Here is a 23,494-nt window from a genome sequence, read left to right on the forward strand (position 1 = left end):
CTTAAAAGACTCAACCTAATGCAATATGTCGACCCTCCAACTTGAGCAAACTAATGGAGATAGTTGGAGATAATGGGAGAATTTGAACATGGAGGGGGTCTTGGGTGCTATAAAGGAATTATTTTTACTTTCTTCGTTATGATAATGGTATCGTGATTTTTTGAGATGTCCTCATCTGTTAGAGATAATTAAATTGCAGTATTTATGGGTAAAATAACATGATGCCAAGAATTTTCTTTCTCCTCTTCTTAAACTCCTTCAGAAAGAAAAAAAAACAGTAGGGAGCATAAAAGAAATAATATTGGCAAAAGGTTGATGTTTACTGAACCAGGGTAAGGAACACTTGTAGTTCATTATGTTTTTTTGCCCAAATTTTGTGTATGTTGGAACTTTTCATTATTGTGTTTTTTAAAATCATGCATTCAAGAGTTTAAGTGTTGAAGAGTTGAATCCTGGTTCTGCCAACTGTTTCTGCATGTGTAAAATGGGGATTGTAATTCAGATTATGTAGGATGATATGAGGATTGTGAAAATTAAATGAGGTAGTAAAGAGTTTAGCATAGTCCCTGACATGCAGGAAGTGATCAGTACTTGATAGCTACTATATTGTTTCTGTTATCGAATTATAAATACATAATCCCTGTGAGCCTAGTTCATTTATGATGTAATTGATTCTTTGTGAACAGCAGAACTTAAACTCATATTGCTGCTACACAAGAATAAGAAGCCAGGCATGGTGGTACACACCTGTAGTTCCAGCTACTTGGGAGGCTGAGGCGAGAGGATCGTTGGAGCTCAGGAATTTGAGACCAGCCTAAGCAACATAACAAGACTCTGTCACTTAAAAAGAAAAAAAAAAACAAAAAAAAACAAGAAATCAGGGAATTGTTTTTGATGTATGCGTACATTTCCTTGACAGTCTGGAAATAATCATAGCACCTGTAAGATGCTTGGAGAGAAGAATAACTATGGTAGCCTACCACTGAAATCAAGGAGAACACAATTAGAATTTCAGATAATCCTAACAATCTGGTTATTCTTCAAATATTTGTCAAATAAGCATTACAGTTTTCATGAGACTGCTAACAAATGCCTGTAAACACATTTAAGCACCACGGGCATGGGAAGTTATGTGACTATGGATAGAAGTAACAGATTTTCCAGTTTGAGTTCCTATTGTCTCTCCTTGACAACCTGATGCTCCCAATGGAACCTGGGAAAGGCTCCAAGTCACATGACACTCCTTTAAACTGAGTCTGTACTGACTTAATCAGCTACTTGTTAGTCAACCACTCACTAGCCAGTATGTATCACTCAAATTATAGAAAAATACATTGACTTAAAAATGCAGGATTTTTGAGCCAAAAAACAAATTATCACCTCATCCATCAGTCACCTCAAGTGATTGAAATAAATTAACTTGGACCCTGCCTCACAGATTCCCTTACAATTCATTCCTTTTTAAAGTCTCCTTCTGAAGAAAATTCCTGTCAGAAGTATTAGGAAGCACACTGTTCATAAAGGATGTTTAGAAAAGAAGAGGGGGAAATGGGGATATGTTGGGGGAAGTTTAGAAAGGAACGTTTTGTTGAAACCAAAAATATCAAATCTATACTTTTTCCTCTTCTTCCCAGAATGACATCACTCCTTTACATGTTGCATCAAAAAGAGGAAATGCAAATATGGTAAAACTATTGCTCGATCGAGGAGCTAAAATCGATGCCAAAACCAGGGTAAGTGTGCAACTTATGTACCTGCTTCTACTTGTATTCAGGAAGTAGGAATACTTTTCCTGATACCTTTGCACTGATACAACATGAGCTTTGTTTTCTGTTCTATTTGTTATAGTCTCTTGGAAAATGACTGCTACTTTTATTCTTTTTAAAATGGTATGGCCATCCATCTATATTTATAAATACTTAATTCACAGTTAAATGGTACCTGGCTTTAAAAGTTCTAGAGTTTTTGTTGCATTTAATTTTCAAGACACTGTAAGCTAAGCTGTTCGGTCAGTTTGATACTAAAACTGCAAGTTACTCTATTTAAAAACAAATCTGTCTACCCTTGTGCACTGCTGGTAGAAATGTAAAATGATGTGACTGCTATGGAAAACAGTGTGGAGCTTCCTCAAAAAAAATTAAAAATAGAGCTAACATATGATCCAGCAATCTCACTTCTGGGTATATGTCCAAAATAATTGAAAGCAGGATCTCAAAATATTTGCATAACCATGTTCATAGCAGCAATAGGCAAGAGGTAAAAGCAGCCCAAATGTTCATGGACAGATGAATGAATTTAAAAATTTTAAAATACAGTGGAATATTATTCGGCCCTTAGAAGGAAATCTTGTTGCATGCTACAGCATTGATGAACCTTGAGGACCTTATGCTGAGGTGAAATATACCAGTCACAAAAGGACAAATACTGTGTGATTCCACTTATCTGAGACATCTAGAATAGTGAAAATCATGGAAACAGAAAGTAGTATGGTAGTTGGCAGGGACTGGGGGTAGAGGAAATAGTTACTTGATGGGTATAGAGTTTTAGTTTTGCAAGATGAAAAAGTTCTAGAGATCTGTTACACAACAATGTGAATATGGTTAACATTATTGAAGTGTCTGCTTATGGATTGTGAGGGTAAATTTTATGTTGTATGTATTTTACCACAATTAAAATTTTTTAAATGCTGGGCCCAGTGGCTTACAACTGTAATCCCAGCACTTTTAGAGGCCAAGGCAGGAGGATCATGTGAGTCCAGGAGTTTTGGACCAGCCTGGGCAGCACAGCAAAACCTCCATGTCTACCAATAAAAGAGAACAAAATTAACTGGTAGTGGTGGCATGCACCTATAGTCTTGGCTGTACAACAGGCTGAGGCAGGAGGATCGCTTGAGCCCAGGAGTTCAAGGCTACAGTAGGCTTTGATCACACCTCAGCAACAGAGTGAGACCCTGTCTCTAAAACAAAACAAAACAACATTTTTTAATTAAAAAATTATAAAAACCCACAAATATGTCTAATCTAGGTGTTTATGTCATGTTGCTTCTTTGGAGTGATGCATTGTGGGTAGGGGAAAAAACCAAGACTTAGAATCTGATTTGAATCCAAATTCTAAACTTAGCTAGCTGACTTAGGTAGGCTATTTAACTTTACTGATTGTCCTTACTCTATCTGAAAATAAAGAAAATTAATGGCCACCTTGTAGGGTTGTTGCAATGATCAAGATAATGTTTGTAAACTGTGCTGGCGTAAAGTAGGCCAGAAATAAATTCTAGCCACTGCTAGTATATCTCAGAGCTCCAGTTAGTATTAAAGTTCTAGCCACGGGTTTTCTTATTCAATATTTCTTGTGCAAGAAGCAATCTAATCAAAAGATGGTCTCACAACAAACATCCATCTATCGAAGGGTTTTAAGTAGTTTTCTTGTAACTGCGACTCCTGCAATCCTGTGCTTCCCTCTTCTAAAAATTCTGATTCCATGTTCCTAAAACTGGCCTGGTAACCTCAGCTTAATTTCTGTAGTGCTTTGATTTACTACTTCATTTTTTATTCCTTGCATTTATTTACTCAACCAATAGATGATCGTCGAGTGTCTACTGTGGTCCAGACATAGCAGGTGACAGAGCAAGACACCACAACACTTCCCCTGCCCTTATGAAACAAAAGGTCTAGTTTGTATTCTGTACTTTGACCCTAAGACAGCCCAGCCATAGGCAGGCGACCTAGACTTCTTTTTCTTGATTACCATTGAACCTGGAAACCATGTATGTACCTTAAAAGAAACAAACTTTCTAAATAGGAAAAGGGAAGAAAGAGGAAGGCCGACCCCTAAATGACTGTCTTACTGGAGAGGTAAATTGAATATAGGTCTTACTGAACTGATTTTGCATCATTCCAGTAAGAAGCAATTAGCAGTATGTAAAGAATGCTAGAACCATTGCTTTAAATGGCAGGGTTCTTCTGCTAAGCGCAGGCTATTTAAGGAGTTGTAAGGAATAAAAAGTAGAGATGCATTGCATCTGTTGCCTGATTATCACATGGAGAAAAAGGGACATTTGTAAAGAGGAGGAATCTTTGCAAAGGGAAATGAGGGTTACCAAGACACGCAGAAAAGAGAAGCTTGAAGAGGTGCCCGGATATACAGATTTCAGTTGGCATATGGATTGGAAATTACCTTATTTCTCTCTCTGGTGATATAGTCAATCAACAGAACAGCAAAATGATTTGTCAGTCATTTTTCATCATTTGTCAAACACTTACATGTCCTATTTGGTTCAATGGGAGGAGAAAAGGATACATAGGAAGTTCAGGCCCCATCTTTAGAGGGCATAGAGGGTCACAGGGGAAGGCCAGGAGAAAAACATACAAATTCCTCTGCATGAAAGTACCAAAGATAGGAAATAATCTACATAGGCAAAGTTTGGTGTGCAACTTGGTTTCTGTGCCACTTTGCCTCCCTGTTCCGAAGGGCTGTCTTATTTTCGACAAAGATACAGATTCCTTTGTACCTCCCACTCAGTTTTGACTTGGATTTACATTCCTCCTGTATTATGTGAAGGAAAGACATGGAGAACCAGAGAACAGAAAAGCCTGACATTTTCTTCTGCAGTTGTCCTGAATGGAATGGGTTGGGGGAAGTGTGTCAGTTGGGCAGACTGAATTTCTGGCAGACTAAATGGGAGAAATTATAGTATATACCCAAAATATGTAAACTGCTTTGTGTTCTCTTCATCAAAATGTCCCTTCTCTCCTGCTGAAATGATGAAGTAGTGATTGGGTGTGTGGGTGAAAGGGAAGGAGCGGGCTAAAATGTCAGAAAGCCATGGGGGCAAGCCTAAAAATAGAAAGGAAAATTTGTCACAGAAACAAGTTCTAACTACCCAGTCCGGTAGCCCCTGAGAAAATAGATACCGTTATCTATCCATCTGCCTCCCACCAAGTACTTACTATTGTGGCAACCTTGCTTGCATTCAATAAATCTGATCTGGTACACACTTATCCCCCGTGTTTTAGAGGCAGGAAAGCATCACTGGATTTCACCTCAGAGGACAGCACTGTAAGGGACCTCGTTCCTATTGCTCTGTGCCCTGCCTGGGTGCTCACAGAATAGAGGATTCAGTTTAAAAGAAGATTCTTAGAGCTCTTTCATTCAAGGATGTAAACTTGAATTGTGTTCAGTGTAATTTAGGTAGGATCAGAGCAAGATATTACCAGCTGGAAAGGCAGATGAGTGAACTTAATTTCACCCTAGTGCCTGATCTGTAATCTTAAGTGTGACTAGCAAGTAGTGAAATTGTGACCTGAGAAAAGTTCACCCTTCTGAGTCATAGTTTTCCAGCCAGTACAGATAGAAAGTTGTTCCTGAGGATCTCACTCTCTCAGCTGGAAGGGCACTGGAAATTGTAACTTTAAGAATAATTAGTTATTGTAAAATTTAGGATGATTGCACATGAATCTTCTTGGAGGTGTTTAGCTAGGATATGGTGAATTACAGACCCTTCAGGTTTCTTTTTTTTTTTTTTTTTTTTTTTAAGATGGAGTCTCGCTCTGTCGGTCGCCCAGTCTGGAGTGCAGTGGCGCAATCTCGGCTCACTGCAAGCTCCACCTCCTGGGTTCAAGGCATTCTCCTGCCTCAGCCTCCTGAGTAGCTGGGACTACAGGTGCCCGCCACCACGCCCGGCTAATTTTTGTATTTTTAGTAGAGACGGGGTTTCACCGTGTTAGCCAGGATGGTCTTGATCTCCTGACCTCGTGATCTGCCCATCTCAGCCTCTCAAAGTGCTGGGATTACAGGCGTGAGCCACCACACCTGGCCCCCAAACCCTTCATGTTTCTATTTACCTCATTTCAGGAAAGTCTTTCCCATTTTCCCAGCTCCATAATGCTAATTAATATCAACTGGCTTGTTAACTCATGTTCCTGTTGATAGTAAGTATATAGAGAAACTCTGTCATAGTGGTGGGACATGTGCTGAGATATAAACACCTATCAAGGCATATTTGTCAATCTGGTCTATATGCAGCTTTCTAATTTTAAAATGATTTATGTAGTTCATTTTTTCAACAAGATCACAATGGCTTCGTTTCTTTATAGACTAAAATGTTTTGCTGAGAATGGCCCCTATTTCTTTCCACTGAATTCTTCCCTCTTTAAAGCTAGCATGAGTATTTGGTACATGTTGAAGGAAGATACTTTGCAATGGATGGTCTCTTGTCATTTTTAGTTTGCTCTGCATCAATTCACAGACCAATCAGAGACTCAATATAGACCCTAAATCAGAACCATTTTGAGACTTGAGTTCGCTCTCTTTTCACTGACTCCTCTCCATCTAATAATAAAAGCAGCTATACTTGTATTTAGTGCTTCAGAGAAGATGCAGAATACCCGGTAGTGTTGGTAATAACAGTACTCTCATTGCCAGAATGTTACTCTAACTGTGCCCCTCCCAACGTCTAGCCTTTCTAGCAAGTTGCCACTGCCTGCATCCTCAGAGAAACCCATTACCACAGTACTACTTGCAAAGTTACACCTTAACTCTAAGATGCACGTGGTCATCTTAGTGTCTGTCACACTTAGCATACTTAGCACACTTCCTGGTGCATATTAAATGCCTAATAAGTGTTTGCTGAATATATTGAAATAAGATATATTTCTTAATATTACATTTGTCAAAACATCTTAATTTACTTGACTTTATACTGGTCCTATGGTAACGTAATTTTTCCACTGAAGTTAATGGCATCCGATTTATGTACAAGAATAAAGAAGTATTTATGCTCAGGTAGATGAAGTGTTTTCAAGGCACTTCCAATCTGTCAATTGTTAAATTTTTACTGCCTGGGAAGGTGTCAGGGGACATTTGGATGTACTATAATTTCAGCCCATGCTTTCCCAGAAATGTAACTGGTTCTGTTTCTCAGGTTAAATACTAAGAAAAAAGAATTATTGATACTGACTTTTGCTTTTGATTATATTTCAAGGGATGTGATTGTCCAAAGTTAAAAATAAATCCTTGAATAAAATATTAAATATTTCAAAGTCATAGAATAGTCTCTCTGAAAAAGAAATTCTAAAACAATACTTCCTCCTTGAGTTCTAAAATAGATATGTTGACAAGAACATTAGAAATAGTGAAGAAGACCCTGGGTTTCTATATTAGTTGAAACTAGCCTGAAAATGTTTCTTCATGTCATATAAAAATATATCAATTTTTTCATTTTTATGTCAAAAAATTAAAAGTTAATTGAAAATATTTATTTAGATTAAAAGAAGGACCAGTAATCATGAAATGCCACTAGCTTTCAAAACACAAGAGAATATCTTTGAAGGAAAGAATGTTTTTTACAGTTGCAAAGCATTCTGAGAACATGGAGGGAGCATCTTTTGTTTTATTTTTCTCCCTCTCCTAAAGTTTTTACACTACATTGTAAACCTCATTTCCCTTGCCAAATTAGAGATCTAAAAGTATTATGGCAAAAATCACAATTGTTGTTGCACCAACCTAATAAATGTCCTATGCCTGGTTCTGTTGAAGAGTCAACAAAATAGGCTCAGGACAGTTTTATTTTAGATAATTGCTATGTGGTTCCAAGTGCTAATGGTCAGAATGTCGTCTGCTTTTTCTCCTACTTTTTCTTAATGTATGTTGGTAATGCTCACATCTAATTTTTTTTTAAATAGCTCTACATCAGTTAGACACAAAATTACCCTATAGCTGTCAACTATAACTATCTTTAATTACCCTCCTTCCTCAAAGGAAAGATAAAAGAAGTTATTAGTGTTTTGTAAATTATGAATATTAAGTTGTTTCAAACATGTAACATCTTATAAGAAGCATATAAAAGCACCTTTGTATGTTTGAAATCTTTTTTTTTTTTTTTTTTTTTTGGAGACACAGTCTCACTCTGTTGCCCAGGCTGGAGTGTAGTGGCGCAATCTCAGCTCACTGCAACCTCTGCCTCCCAGGTTCAAGTGAGTCTCGTACCTGTCTCCTGAGTAGCTGGGATTACAGGCACACGCCACCTCGCCTAGCTAATTTTTGTATTTTTAATAGAGACAGGGGTTTCACCATATTGGCCAGGCTGGTCTCGAACTCTTGACCTCGTGATCCGCCCACCTCGGCCTCCCAAAGTGCGGGATCACAGGCATGAGCCACTGCACCTGGCCAAAATCATATTTTATAGTAGGTTATTCAGTATCTACCAACTGGAAAGTCAAGAATTCTCTCATGTATTCATAGAAGAAATATTCGTAAGTGGTGCATGATAGAAAGAAATACAAACTATGATGGCGTAATATGCAGAGGTCACATATCCTGTTTTTATTCAAATATATGAGAGTTCTGGCATTAAGTTATGATGGAATAGCTTGCATTGGACTAAGCCTTCTGCTGAGAAAAATCATCAGCTCTGGACAAAACCAAGCTGCTGTAAGTTCCAAATTATTTATAACATATCATACATAATACCCAGTATGTAATTTTAAAATTACTAAACAAAGTCAACTGGAAAATATGACCGACAGTCAAAAGAAAAGTTAGATAATAGAAACAAACCCACAGATGACTCCACTGTTGAAATTTGCTGAATTTAAAATAACTAAGATAAATATGTTAAGCTATAGGAGAAACGAGTATAATGCGGGGGAAAGAACCAGATGGAAATCCTAAGATTGAAAAACACAGTATCAGAAATATTTTAAAAATCATTACATGGGATAAATAACAGATTGAATACAAAGGAAGAAAAAAATTGGAGGACTTGAACACAAGTCATAGAAATCATCCATACTAAAGCACAGAAAGAAAAAAGATTAAAAATCACTGCTATGTCAGTAACCTGTGGAATAATAGCCAGTCGACTAAATCTATACAATGTAGTCCAACAGGCAAAGGAGAAAGAGAATGGGGCATAAAATAAGTTTATATTTACTTCCAAATTTGATCATAAACTGCAGCAGTCAAATCAAGGAATCTTAGCCTACCCCAAAGAGGATAAATACAAAGAAAACCACACAGAGTCATATCACACAAAGAGTTAAAAAATCAAAAAGAAAAAAATTTAAGTAGCCAGAGAAAAAGACATATAATGAATGGGAAAGACAGTTATAAGAATGTTATCTGACTTCTCATCAGAAACACTGAAGGTCAGAAAATGATGGGCCACCTTTAAAGTTCTGAATGAAAAATATCTAGCAATCTACTTACACAGATTGATATAAATATCTAGTAAAAAAGGTATTTATATCTACTAAAAATTATATTTACATAATAAAAGCAAAACAAAGACTGTTTCATACAAGCGAAAGCTGACATAACTTTGTTACCATCAGGCCCATACTAACTAAAATACTGAAGAAATTTCTTCCATCTAAGGGAAATGATACCAAAAAGAAAACTGGATCTACATGAAGGAAAGAAGAGCTAGGAGTAGTAAATATGTGGATACAATAAAATATTATTCTTCTTAAGTTCTTTAAAAGTCAATTGTTGAAGCAAAAATATCAATCTATTGTGAGGTCTATAATATGTAATAGTATGTAGAAATAAAATATATGCTATAGCACAAAAGATAAAACTAATAGTGTAAATATAATTATAATATGGCAGAATTCTCATTATACATAAAGTGGTATATTAATTCAGTATATATGTAATATTAATATTACTTTATAATATACTATTTATATAATGAATACTATGTATTATATATACTATATAATATAGTATATTATGTTATACTATATTATACTATAATTTATTATGATATATTATCTATACTATAGATAATATATAGTGACTTTTGCTTTTGATTATATATAGTATATATACTATAGTATATATACTATATTTTATAGTATGTTATATATTATATATTATATAGTATGTTACATATATTATGTTATACTATATTATACTGTAATTTATTGTGCTATTATTTACTATATTATATATACTATATAATATAGTATATATGCATAGTATATATAGTATTACATATACTATATAATATAGTATATATACATAGTATATATAGTATTACATATACTATATAATATAGTATATATACATAGTATATATAGTATCACATATACTATATAATATAGTATATATACATAGTATATATAGTATTACATATACTATATAATATAGTATATATACATAGTATATATAGTATCACATATACTATATAATATAGTATATATACATAGTATATATAGTATTACATATACTATATAATGTATATATACATAGTATATATAGTATTACATATATAATACTATATATTACCACATATAGTATATAATATATATTACAATAAATACTATTTAGATATATACTATATCCTCTATATTATATATAATATATACTATATACACTATTATATATAATATTATATATGATATACAATTATCTTATTACATTATAGGAATTACAATTTGTAATATTATAATATTCACACTAGTAAGTTAAAGATACACATTTTAATTTATAAAACAACTATCCCCCCAAAAAAAATTAACTAAAAAAATCAGAAGACAGCCAATGATATATATGATGTTTCAATGATTAGAATACTAAATAATTCCAACACAAAAGGAGACAAGCAAGGAGGGACAATAAACACAAAGAACAGAGTGGAAAACTACAACACAAATAACATAAGGGTGTGTTCTAGTCTCAGAAAGAAGGCTGTAGTTTTCCAAGTAGAGAGGACACAAAAGGATTTTACCTTATTTTCATTTAAACATATAGGTGGTATGGCAGTAGAACAAGGAAGCTAATTAATATATTTTCCCTCCTATATATAAAAGGCAGAAATGAACTCTTAATCTTAAATAGAACATTGACTGCTTATATTTTTTGAAGAGGTTGCTTGGCATAGTAGAAGGAACCCAGTCCTTCCAAGGGAGGCAATCCTGAATGTAAATTCTAATTGTGTCTATTTACTCTATGAACTTGCCATGTGACCTTGAGTAGGTACATGAATCCCCTGGAGAAGTTTTCTCATCTATAAATGTAACTACTGATGCTTTTCTCATAGAATTGCTGCAAAGATTAAATAAGATCACAATTATAATGAGCCTAAAACAGAAGACATTCAAAAAATTTTATTTCACCTCTTAGGCTATCTCGATAACTGCCTAACACAAAAAAAATGAGGACACAGTCCAAATTTTTGGTGAAAATGCCAATATGGAATAGCTTTGCTGGCTGGGTGCGGTGGCTCATGCCTGTAATCCTACCACTTTTGGAAGCTGACGTGAGAGGATTGCTTGAGGCCAGGAGTTTGAGACCAGCCTGGCCAACTTGGTGAAACCCCATCTCTACAAAAAATGTAAAAATAACTGGAAATGGTGGGGCATGCCTGTTATCCCAGCTACTTGGGAGGCTGATGCATGAGAGTTGGTTGAACCCAGAAGGCAGAGGTGGCAGTGAGCTGAGATTGTGCCATTACACTCCAGCCTGGGTGACAGCAAGACTTTGTCTCAAAAAAAAGAAAAAAGAAAGAAAGAAAAAGAAAGAAAGAAAAGAAAAGAGCTTAACTATTAGACTGTAAGTGATGCCCTTTAGTTTATCTTTCACTATCATCATAGCTCTCTTCTCTTGAAGGACTCTACATTTTTTTCATTGTTTTCAGTTTTTAATTAAAGATTATATCCTGTTCTACAGCCATGATCTATCTGCAGAGTTCTCTCTGCTTGAATTCCTTTTCTTTCTCTAGAGTGAGGAGTTTGTATTTATTTATTTATTTTGCTGGTGAAAAAGAAAAGAAAGAGTATCCTAAAGGATACAAATCAAAATAAATATGTCTCTTCTTGAAAATATTTCCCAAACCACGAATTTGTGTCACTTCAGTGACACTGAGCAAATTTGACCTGCTAAAGACACATTCTGGTTTCATAGTCCTAGGTGTGATGCCTTAATATCCTGCTTCATGCTTTTCAGAAAAATCAGACCGAAAAGTCTTTTGACCTTCGCATGTACAAGGATTTGCTCTTAGGCTAACATGAGAGCATTCTGTCCGGCGAGTAACGTGCAGTTCCCCTCCTCACTAATAAGATTACTGTCACTAAAATGAAATATGAGATCTGGACTAGCCAGTTTGTGTTGCTTTAGAATTCTGCCCAAGGGAAACTTGTTCATTATGTGAGTGCTTTAAAAATCAAGGGAATTGGAAAATATTACTAACCCCATGCAATTTCATTTCCCTTCTGTAACGTTACTATGGCAACTCAGCATCCCTCTCCTTCTCTCCTGTCCAACTGCATATGTTGCCTTTCTTGAGGCACCCCCTCCCTCAATCCCCCGAAATTGCCTTTGTCTAGCATTTTTCAACTGGAGATCAACACTATTCTATGCAGTTGAAAAACTGCTTTTTGGTCTCCAGCTCATTCTAAGTGACTTTGTTCATTAATTATACATTTCTAGGGGTTGGAGGCAAGTAAGAATCCTTATTCCGCATCAAAAAAAAAAGCCTGGCTCTAATTTTAGGGAAATGAATATGCCAGTTCTCTGCTACATTGCAAAGCACAGTATCAACCATAGCTCTTTTATTACGCTTATTAGTATTCTGAGTAGAAAAAGGAAATCTTATTTAGAGCAAATTCTGAAAGCTAAGAGACTTAGTCACATCCTTAAATCAAATCCCAATTTACAAGTCACTTATTCTATTGAGAATTTTACTTTTCTGGAAAAATAAGGTATTTTAATAGTGCTACTGAAGTAGACAAAATGAGTCTACTCTTAAACAAAAAGGATAACAAGGAAAATAATTTTAAACAACTAACTAGAAAATATTTTTTTCACTAGCCTGAAAACACATTCATTCACTCACTCCATTCATTCATTTACTCAGTAATTTTTATTAGGCAACTTTCATGGACATAGTACTAAGTTACCTCCTCTGTAAGATTCATTTATCCCTTAAGCTGGTAATCTTGTCCTCAGAGATAAACTAGTGTTAAATTAAAAAATTATTCATGATACTTGTAAGAAAACAGTAAAGCTGACTTTATCCAAAGGGAGCTACTACAAAGAAATTTTATAGTAGTAAAGAGATCTAGCTCAACTCTGAATACAGCAAGGAAAGGTGGGAATTTATAGCCAAGGAGTAGGGTTGAGGTCAGTAAATAGAAAATTACTAAGAGGAAATGTCAAGGGTAGGGGCAATTCTGGCTAAACTGACTTGACAAGATTATTGCCAAAGGCAGGTCAGATTGATAAGAGAGGCAGGGTGGGAGATAAGGAATTTGATCTAATAGTAAGGGTTGGGATTTTCATTAAACTGATCCAGTAGGAGTCTTGCTAAAACTGAACTAAGCAGACACTAACATATGGAAGGCCAAAAGTCTAGATGAGAAGAGAATTCAGAGAAGCTTGACTAGAGTTAAGTCAAGGAAGAGCATCTTTGTCACTGGAAATATTCATGTGTGCCCACAGGTAAAGAAAATACCAGGTAAAAAGTTACAGGTCCCCCAAAAGAGGTATAGAAAATAAGACAGGAGTCTGGAAGGTAGAAAGATTCCATTTAATTTGTGAAAAGATTTCAAAGAAATGCTCTGCTCTAAGACAGTAAGGATCCTGTAGGAAGTGGGAAAGGAACTCTCAGGTACATTAAATTGCGTGGGCAAGACAGTAAAACAAGAAAAGGAGGGACTCTTATCAGAAGCTGCAGAGAGTTTGTTAATTGCAGTATAAGTTAAGGGAATCAGGAAAGGCCAAGTTGGACCAAGTATAGCAGGAACTGATTTTAGACAACTTTGAATGCTAACTTGAAGAATTTAGACTTGACTGAGGAGTAACTGTGAATGACAGTTAGTGAAGATCATTTTGAACAGAATGGCATCCTAAATCAGAACCGTGTGTCAGGAAAGTGAGTGATAGGCCACACCAGCTTCAAAGCCAAAGAAATGAGTTCAAAATTTATTTGTTTAACCAAAAAGTAGGAGTGAAGTAGAACAAATGCCTGCTAGTTTTCCTCCTCTTTTTTTTTTTTTTTTAGCTGAATTAAGTGTGAATCATTAAATGGCAGGTACTTTTCAGTCCCACTGTGGATCAGCTGGTCTTGCCCATCTTCATGACTGCAAGAACTGTGATGCTAATTAAAGATCTTACATTCACCCTAGGCACTTGTTTTCCACTGACCTGTCAATGTCCCAGCAGCTGGGCCAGCACTGCCTGTGCAGCCAGGCAGTCGCATCATTGATATCTTGTGCAGCTTCCTGATGAGGCATCCCTCCTGCAGCAATTTTGGCTACTTGAAGAGCTATATGCCTTTGAAAAGAGCCAGACTGAATCTGTAGAAGATCCAAAGGAGACTGACACTTGAAGTCAGTGTTCAAAATACTACAGGGAAAACTATAGTTGAAAGAGTTGTGCTTCAGGTAGCTCTTTGCAGTTCAGCTAGAACCGATGAGTTGTACCTTGGGGAAACAGCTGACTTTGTCATGGAAGCAAGGTGATTAAAGGAACGATAGCTAAAGAATATAATACTTCACAGCTCTTCCACTGGTGAAATGTCACCTTTCCCTACTGAGTCTTTAGATGCCACATGTTGTTAGTAAACAAACATCAGAGATCAGAGGTAGCAGCTTCTGAATGTAGCTAAGGGAAGGCTAAGAGTGGCTGCAAGTGTGAGCACAGGGACTTTGCCTTAGTAACCCCTCTGAAGACATGCCTTGATTGTCTTGTAGAGCCAGCACTCATAGTCCAAGCCTCGTTCTAAATTTGGTGCGTGCAGCCTTGAATGAATAATTTCACTTCTTTGAACCTTGGAATCTCTATTTATCAAATCAATATTATACTCTTATAGGACTAATCATGAGGATATAATAATATGATGTCTTGGATTTGCTTCAAAATAATACAAGAAAAGGGTTTGACTTTTGGTCAGTATATAGATGAGTCATGACTGACCATGGGGTGACAATTGTTGAAGCTGAGTTAGGTACCCAGAGGTTCGTTATAATATTCTGTCTATTTTAATCTGCAATATGTCTGACATTTTTTATAATTAAAACTTTTTTTGAAAAGACAAAAGCCAGGCCAGGCACGATGGCTCACGCCTGTAATCCCAGCACTTTGGGAGACTGAGGTGGGAGGATCACCTGAGGTCAGGAGGTCGAGACCAGCCTGGCCAACATGGTGAAACTCAGTCTCTACTAAAAATACAAAAATTAGCCAGGCGTGGTGGCAGGCGCCTGTAATCCCAGCTGCTCAGGAGGCTGAAGCGAGAGAATCGCTTGAACCCAGAAGGCGGAGGTTGCAGTGAGCTGAGATCACACTATTGCTCTCCACCCTGAGCGATAAAGCGAGACTCCATCTCAAAAAAAAAAAAAAGGCAAAATCAACAAAAAATATGTATCTGTAAGAAGAAACAGTATACCTCAAAGGATTAAGGAGTTGATGTATGAGATAGATTTTGCTCTTAGCCAAACACTTTGCATTCAGTATGTAGCATTTTGTTTTGTGGAAGATAATTTTCAAGGATGAATGAGTGCAGCTAAAATAGTTATTTTTCTGTGTGAGCACAGTTTGAAATTCTTGATGAAAAGAGTCAGACACTGGTAAGATATTTGAATAGATTTATTCTGAGCCAAATATCAGTGACTGGTGGCCCGTGATGTAGCCCTTGGGAGATCCTGAGAACCTGTGCCCAAGGTGGTTCGGGTACAGCTTGGTTGTATACATTTTAGGGAGACACAAGACATCAATCAACACATGCAAGATGTACATTGCTTCCATCTGGAAAGGCAGGACAATGGAAGCAGAGGGTCTTCCAAGTCATCAATGGATTCAAAGATTTTCTGATTGAAAGAGTTATTCAGGTTGAAAGAGTTATTATCAATACAAAGGAATATCTAAGTTATGATAAAGGGTTGTGGGGACCAAGGTTTTATCATGCAGATGAACCTCCCAGGCTTCAGAGAGAATAGATTGTAAATGTTTCTTATCAGATTTAAAGAGTCTGTTCTATTAGTAATTCCGAAAAGGAGGAGGGCAGAATGAGGCATGCCTGGCTTCCCTTACCCATCATGACCTGAAGTAGTTTTGCAGGTTAATTTTGGAATGCCCTTGGCTGAGAGGAGGGGTCCATTCAGATGGTTCGGGGCCTTAGACATTTATTTTTGGTTTACAAACATGTCTATGCATATTTTGTCATTTTTTACTTAGAATCTGCAGAAGAGAAAATGAAACAATTTTGACCTTTTAGTTCATAAAAAAAATCACTGTACTGCAGTCTGTATGAAATGTTTTTTGTGTACGTGGTGGAAGGTGGATGTGATTATTGTATATTATTTCTCCATCAGATGTCTTCAGGTTTTACATTATGAAGTAGACATTTGGACATTATTTTTTGTATGTTTCCAGATTTTATTTTATTTTATTAGTAAAATGCTGTTTTCACTTGAAAGGCTGCTTTACTTTGGTTTATAAAAGCAAATGTTTTAAATCAACATAAAAGGCAGAAGATATAAACGTGCTCCAAAGAATGTTCAAATTAGGCCATGTACTATTTGCAATTCAAATGTTATTTTTAAATAACATTAATACTATTGAGATTTGGCTAGTAGTTTAGAAATAAGGTTGTATCTTGTTGCTTATACATTAGAATAATTAGGCTTACTTTCAATATCTGCTCACACAATCCAGAAAGTTATATGAACATATTGAATCAAATTTTGTTGTATTTTTTAATGTGATTATCCTTAGGGTAGGTACTAAGTACCAGTCTCAGGGATCTTCAAGTTGGGGAACTCTTAAACCAAGAACACTTGTGAAAACTTCTCCAGCGGGATTGGGGCCACTTAGTTTTAAGTGAATAACTCTCTACTTCCTCAACTTCCTGCAGAGTCTCCCTTCCCACCTATCCTTTAACACACATTCCTTCTGCCCTAGTACTAAGAAAAGCCTAGCTCTCTCTCATGCACATTGCCCAAGGGTGCAAAAACCCCTGAGGTGGTGGGGGCAAGCAGAAAAATTCAAAATATTGGTATTCTGCTGATAACTGCATGATTCTAATGATCTGATAAACCCCTTGCTGCCCACAAAAATGAAAGACCTAATAAAGTTGTCCTGTGACGGATCATTGAGAAGAATTTTGGGTGAAAGATCACTAAGTATGGAGGATCAGATGGACAAATTGACAGAAGTAGGCTTCAGAAGATGGGTAATAAAAAACTACACTGAGCTAAAGGAGCATGTTCTAAACCAATACAAAGAAGCTAAGAACCTTGATAAAAGGTTAGAGGAATTGCTAACCAGAATAACCTGTTGTGAGAGGAACATAAATGACCTCATGTAGCTGAAAAACACAGCATGAGAACTTCATGAAGCATATACAAGTATCAATAGCTAAATCGACCAAGCAGAAGAAAGGATATCAGAATTTGAAGACCACCTTGCTGAAATAAGGCATGCAGACAAGACTAGAGTAAAAGGAATGAAAAGGAATGAACAAAGCCTCCAAGAAATATGGGACTTCATAAAAAGGCTGGACCTACTACTAGAATATGAGAAGGAGATGGGGAGAATGGAAACAAGCTGGAAAACACACTTCAGGATATTATCCAGGAGAACTTACCCGACCTAGCAAAATAGGCCAAGATGCAAATTCAGGAAATACAGAGAACACCATTAAGATACTCCATGAGAAGATCAACCCCGAGACACATAATAATCAGATTCTCCAAGGTCTAAATGAAGGAAAAACTGTTAAGGGCAGCCAGAGAAAAGGGCCAGGTAACCTACAAAGGGAAGCCCATCAGACTAACGGCGGACCTCTCAGCAGAAACTCTATAAGCCAAGAGATTGGGGGCCAATATTCAACATTCATAAGGAAAAGAATTTTCAACCCAGAATTTCATATCCAGCTAAAAACTAAGCTTCATAAGCGAAGGAGAAGTAAAATCCTTTACAGACAAGCAAATGCTGAGGGATTCCATTACCACCAGGCCTGCCTTACAACAGCTCTCGAAGAAAGTACTAAATATGGAAAGGAAAAACCAGTACCAGCCACTGCAAAAACACGACAAAATATAAAGACTAATGAAACTATGAGGAAACAGAATCAACTAATGTGCAAAATAACCAAATAGCAGCATGATGACAGGATCAAATTCACATATAACAATACTAACCTTAACTATAAATGGACTAAAGGCCACAGTTAAAAGACATAGACTGGCAAATTGGGTAAAGAGTCAAGACCCATCAGTGTGCTCTATTCAGGAGACCCATCTCATGTGCAAAGACACACATAGGCTCAAAATAAAGGGATGGAGAAAAATTTACCAAGCAAATGGAAAGCAAAAAAAAAAAAAAAAAAAAAAAGAAAAAGCAGGGGTTGCAATCCTAGTCTCTGACAAAACAGACTTTAAATCAACAAAGGTCCAAAAAGAAAAAGAAGGGTATTACATAATGGTAAAGGGAGCAATTCAACAAGAAGAGCTAACTATTCTAAATATATATGCACCCAATAAAAGATCGCTCAGATTCATAAAACAAGTTCTTTGAGACCTATAAAGAGACTAAACTCCCACACCATAATAGTGGGAGACTTTAACATCCCATTCTCAGTGTTAGATCTATGAGACAGAAAATTAACAAGGATAGTCAGGATTTGAATTCAGCTCTGGATAAAGTGGACCTAGTAGACATCTACAGAACTTTCTACCCCAAATCAACAGAATACACATTCTTCTCCGTGCCACATGGCACTTGTTCGAAAATCGATCATATGATTGGAAGTAAAACACTCCTCAGCAAATGCAAAAGAACTGAAATCAACAGTCTCTCAGACCACAGTGCAATCAAATTAGAACTCAGGATTAAGAAACTCTCTGAAAACTACACAATTACATGGAAATTGAACAACCTGCTCCTGAATGACTCCTGGGTAAACATTATGACATTAAGGCAGAAATCAAGAAGTTCTTTGAAACCAATGAGAACAGAGAGACGATGTACCGGAATCTCTAGGAGGCAGCTAAAGCAGTGCTAAGAGGGAATTTTATAGCACTAAATGCTCACATCAGAAAGCTTGAAAGATCTCAAATCGACACCCTAATATCACAATTAAAAGAGCTAGAGAGACAAGAACAAATGAATCCAAAAGCTAGCAGAAGACAAGAAATAACTAAGAGAATAATTAAAGGAAATAAAGACATGAAAACCCCCCAAAAAATCAATGAACCCAGGCACTGTTTTTTTGAAAAAATTAACAATATGGACCACTAGCTAAACTAATAAAGAAGAAAAGAGAGAAGAATCAAATAGACAATAAAAAATGACAAAGGGGATATCACCACTGACCTCACAAGAATACAAACTACTATCAGCGAATACTATAAACACCTTTATGGAAATAAACTGGAAAATCTAGAAGAAATGGTTAAATTCCTGGACACGTATACCCTCACAAGATTAACCAGGAAGATATGGAATCCCTGAATAGACCAATAACGAGTTCTGAAATTGAGGCAGTAATTAATAGCCTACCAACCAAAAAAAGCCCAGGCCCCAGATGGATTTACAGCTGAATTCTATCAGAAATACAAAGAGGAGCTAGCACCATTCCTTCTGAAACTCTTCCAAACAATTAAAAAGGAGGGACTCCTCCCTAACTCATTTTATGAAGCCAGCATCATCCTGATAGCAAAACCAAGAAGAGACACAACAAAAAAAGAAAACTTCAGACCAGTATCCCTGATGAACATCGATGAGAAAATCCTCATTAAAATACTGGCAAACCGAAACCAGCAGCACATCAAAAAACTTTCCTACCACGAGTAAATCGGCTTCATCCCTGGGATGCAAGGCTGGTTCAACTTAAGCAAATCAGTAAACATAATCCATCACATAAACAGAACCAAAGACAAAAACCACATGATTATCTCAATGGATGCAGAAAAAGCCTTTGATAAAATTCAACATCCCTTCATGTTAAAAACTCTCAACAAACTAGGGATTGATGGAACATATCTCAAAATGATAAGAGCTATTTATGACAAACCCACAACTAATATCATTATTGAATGGGCATAAGCTGGAAGCATTCCGTTTGAAAACTGGTACAAACAAGGATGCCCTGTCTCACCTCTCCTATTCGACATAATGTTGGAAGTTCAGACCAGAGCAATCAGTCAAGAGAAAGAAATAGCATATTCAAATAGGAAGAGAGGAAGTCAAATTATCTCTGTTTGCAGACGACATGATTTTATATTTAGAAAACTCCACCATCTCAGCCCAAAAACTCCTTAAACTGATAAGTGCCAAATCATGAATGAACTCCCATTCACAATCACTACAAAGAGAATAAAATACGTAGGTATACAGCTAACAAGGGATGTGAAGGACCTCTGCAAGGAGAACTACAAACCACTGCTCAAGGATGTAAGAGAGGATGCAAACAAATGAAGAAACATTCCATCTTCATGGATAGAAAGAATTAATATTGTGAAAATGGCCATACTGCCCAAAGTAATTTATCGATTCAATGCTATTCCCATCAAACTACCATTGACATTCTTCACAGAATTAGAAAAAAAGTATTTTAAATGTCATATGGAATCAAAGAAGACCCCATATAGCCAAGACAATCCTAAGCAAAAAGAACAAAGCTGGAGGCATCATGCTACCTCACTTCAAACTACACTACAAGGCTACAGTAACCAAAACAGCCTGGTACTGGTACCAAAACAGACATATAGACCAATGGAGCAGAACGGAGACCTCAGAAATCTGCAATCATCTGATCTTCAACAAACCTGACAAAAGCAAGCAATGGGGAAAGGATATACTATTCAGTAAATGGTGCTGGGAAAACCGGCTAGCCATATGCAGAAAACTGAAATTGGACCCCTTCCTTACATCTAATACAAAAATTAGCTTAAGGTGGATTAAAGACTTAAACGTAAAACCCAAAACCATAAAAACGCTAGAAGAAAACCTAGGCAATAGCATTCAGCACGTAGGCATGGGCAAAGATTTCATGACAAAAACGCCAAAAGCAATGGCAACAAAAGCCAAATTTGACAAATGAGATCTAATTAAACTAAAGAGCTTCTGCACAGCAAAAGAAACTATCATTAGAGTGAACAGGCAACCTACAGGATAGGAGAAAATTTCTGCAGTCTACCCATTTGACAAAGGGCTAGTATCCAGAATCTACAAAGAACTTAAACAAATTTACAAGAAAAAAACAACCCCATCAAAAAGGAGGCAAAGAATATGAACAGACACTTCTCAAAAGAAGACATTTATGCGGCCAAGAAGCATATGAAAAAAAGTTCAACATCAGTGATCATCAGAGAAATGCAAATCAAAACCACAGTGAGATACTATCTCACACCAGGCAGAATGGCAATTATTAAAATGTCAGGAAACAATAGATGCTGGGGAGGCTGTGAAGAAATAGGAATACTTTTACACTGTTGGTAGAAATGTAAATTAGTTCAATCATTGTGGAACACAGTATGACAATTCCTCAAGAATCTAGAACCAGAAATACCATTTGACCCAGCAATCCCATTACTGGGTATATACCCAAAGGAATATAAATCATTCTACTATAAAGACATATGCACACGTATGTTTATTGCAGCACTATTTACAATAGCAAAGACATGAAACCAACCCAAATGCCCATCAACAATAGACTGGAGAAAGAAAATGTGGTACATTTACATCATGGAATACTATGCAGCCATAAAGAAGAATGAGATCATGTCCTTCGCAGGGACATGGATGAAGCCGGAAGCCATCATCCTCAGCAAACAAACATGGGAACAGAAAACCAAATACCTCATGTTCTCCCTCATAAGTGGGAGTTGAACAATGAGAACACATGGATATAGAGAGAGGAACAACACACACCAGGGCCTGTTGGGGGCTGGGGGGTGAGGGGAGGGAACTTAGAGGATGGGTCAATAGGTACAGCAAACCACCATGGCACACATGTACCTATGTAACAAACCTACACGTTCTGCACATGTATCCCATTTTTTTCTTTTAGCAGAAATTTTTCAAAAAGATTTCAAAGACAAAAAAAGATCATTAAGTAATTTTTCACGTGGAATTCAGAGAATTCGTAACTCTACTACAACAGTCTACATGAACAAGGTTTCTCAGCACTAACATGTATAAAAGCAAAAATCAGGGCTAATATTGATGCTGAACCCTGTCTTATTCTAGCAATAACTAATCTTCATTAGCAGATACATAAACTAGTCGTGAAAAAAGCATATCTCATTAAAAGGGAAATTTTTAATACATTGTTTTTGTGGAATGGTCACAAAACTTTTTATATATTTTTGCTGTTTTGATTGGTTATATTCAAATAATTATAATAATCCAATCAGGTGATTCATTTTTTACACTTAGAGGAATGTATTGTCAGGAAATATTTCAACCTTTCTTAAATTTAAACTTATATAATTTCATGGCAGAGAAATATGTAGTAATCAATAAAAAACCTTCAAGCATAAAATTACATTAAGATACAATTATGTAGAGGAAATGGAATGGAAATAGAAACGCAAGAGGAAAAAGAACCAATGTAGAATTTCTATTACAAATTTCTATTTTAGAGTTTATTCATGTGTTTTTGTTAATGGTGAGCATCAAATTACTTGTAGTACTTAGATTTTATTGGCTATTCAAAAGAGTAGTGGAAAAGTTATATATTTAAACGTCAATATTCAAACTTGTGGGAAATTACATACTTTGCAGCTACTTAAACTTATGAAAAAATGTAGTTTTCAACCTAAAATAAGGAATTATTTTATGAAATAAATGAGCAAATGTTTGAAGCCCACTTGCCCACAGCATGTTGGGTGCCATGCTGGATCTTGAAGAAGTACACTGCACTCGTAGAATTTATTGTCAAATTTAATTGGTGATGTTTCCTTTGTTCAACAGGATGGTCTGACACCCCTGCACTGTGGAGCAAGGAGTGGCCATGAGCAGGTGGTAGAAATGTTGCTTGATCGAGCTGCCCCCATTCTTTCAAAAACCAAGGTAATTTCTTTTCAGGTTTCTGGACATTGGACTGTATTTATTTTGATGGTTATATGATCTAGCCTTTTGAATCACATAGAAAATGACATTTTCAATGTAGCAGTCAGAGTAGTTATGTTCACCAGATCTTTATAGAACCTCAAAATAAGTTTGGGCTAATTAAGATTTTATGTAGAATGTGCTATACCACAAAGTTGTTTGTGTGTGTGTGGTTTTTGTTTTGTTTCAGGAATGCTTACTGCTTGATTTTACTCTGTGAAATTTTCATAGCTCAGAAATAATTGCTTGTCAGGTTAAGAAAGACTAAAGTTCTGCACTCTTCTGACGTTTGGGTGCCGGCTATCTTTAGCACCTCAGCTTACTTCTTGAGAGTTCATAGACTATTAAGGAGGTCAAGGATATCACTTAGCTGATAAAGACTGGAAACTTTGGAAAGACTGCACCTTGATTGGGCTTTTGGGAATGTTGACATAGT

General features: G+C 36.3%; 1 protein-coding gene across 25 annotated transcripts in view; it reads left to right on the forward strand.

Moving 5' to 3' along the window:
• ANK3 (ankyrin 3) overlaps positions 1–23,494 on the forward strand; it is a 704,894-nt gene that overhangs the window by 497,499 nt on the left and 183,901 nt on the right. For all 25 annotated transcript variants that reach the window (XM_055354157.2, XM_055354158.2, XM_055354146.2 and 22 more), the window contains 2 exons: positions 1,635–1,733; positions 22,921–23,019. In XM_055354157.2, the coding sequence (XP_055210132.2) occupies positions 1,635–1,733; positions 22,921–23,019 (198 nt within the window). The remainder of the gene's footprint in view (positions 1–1,634; positions 1,734–22,920; positions 23,020–23,494) is intronic.

Source organism: Gorilla gorilla, chromosome 8 (genome assembly GCF_029281585.2).
Source record: "Gorilla gorilla gorilla isolate KB3781 chromosome 8, NHGRI_mGorGor1-v2.1_pri, whole genome shotgun sequence".
NCBI lineage: Eukaryota > Metazoa > Chordata > Mammalia > Primates > Hominidae > Gorilla > Gorilla gorilla.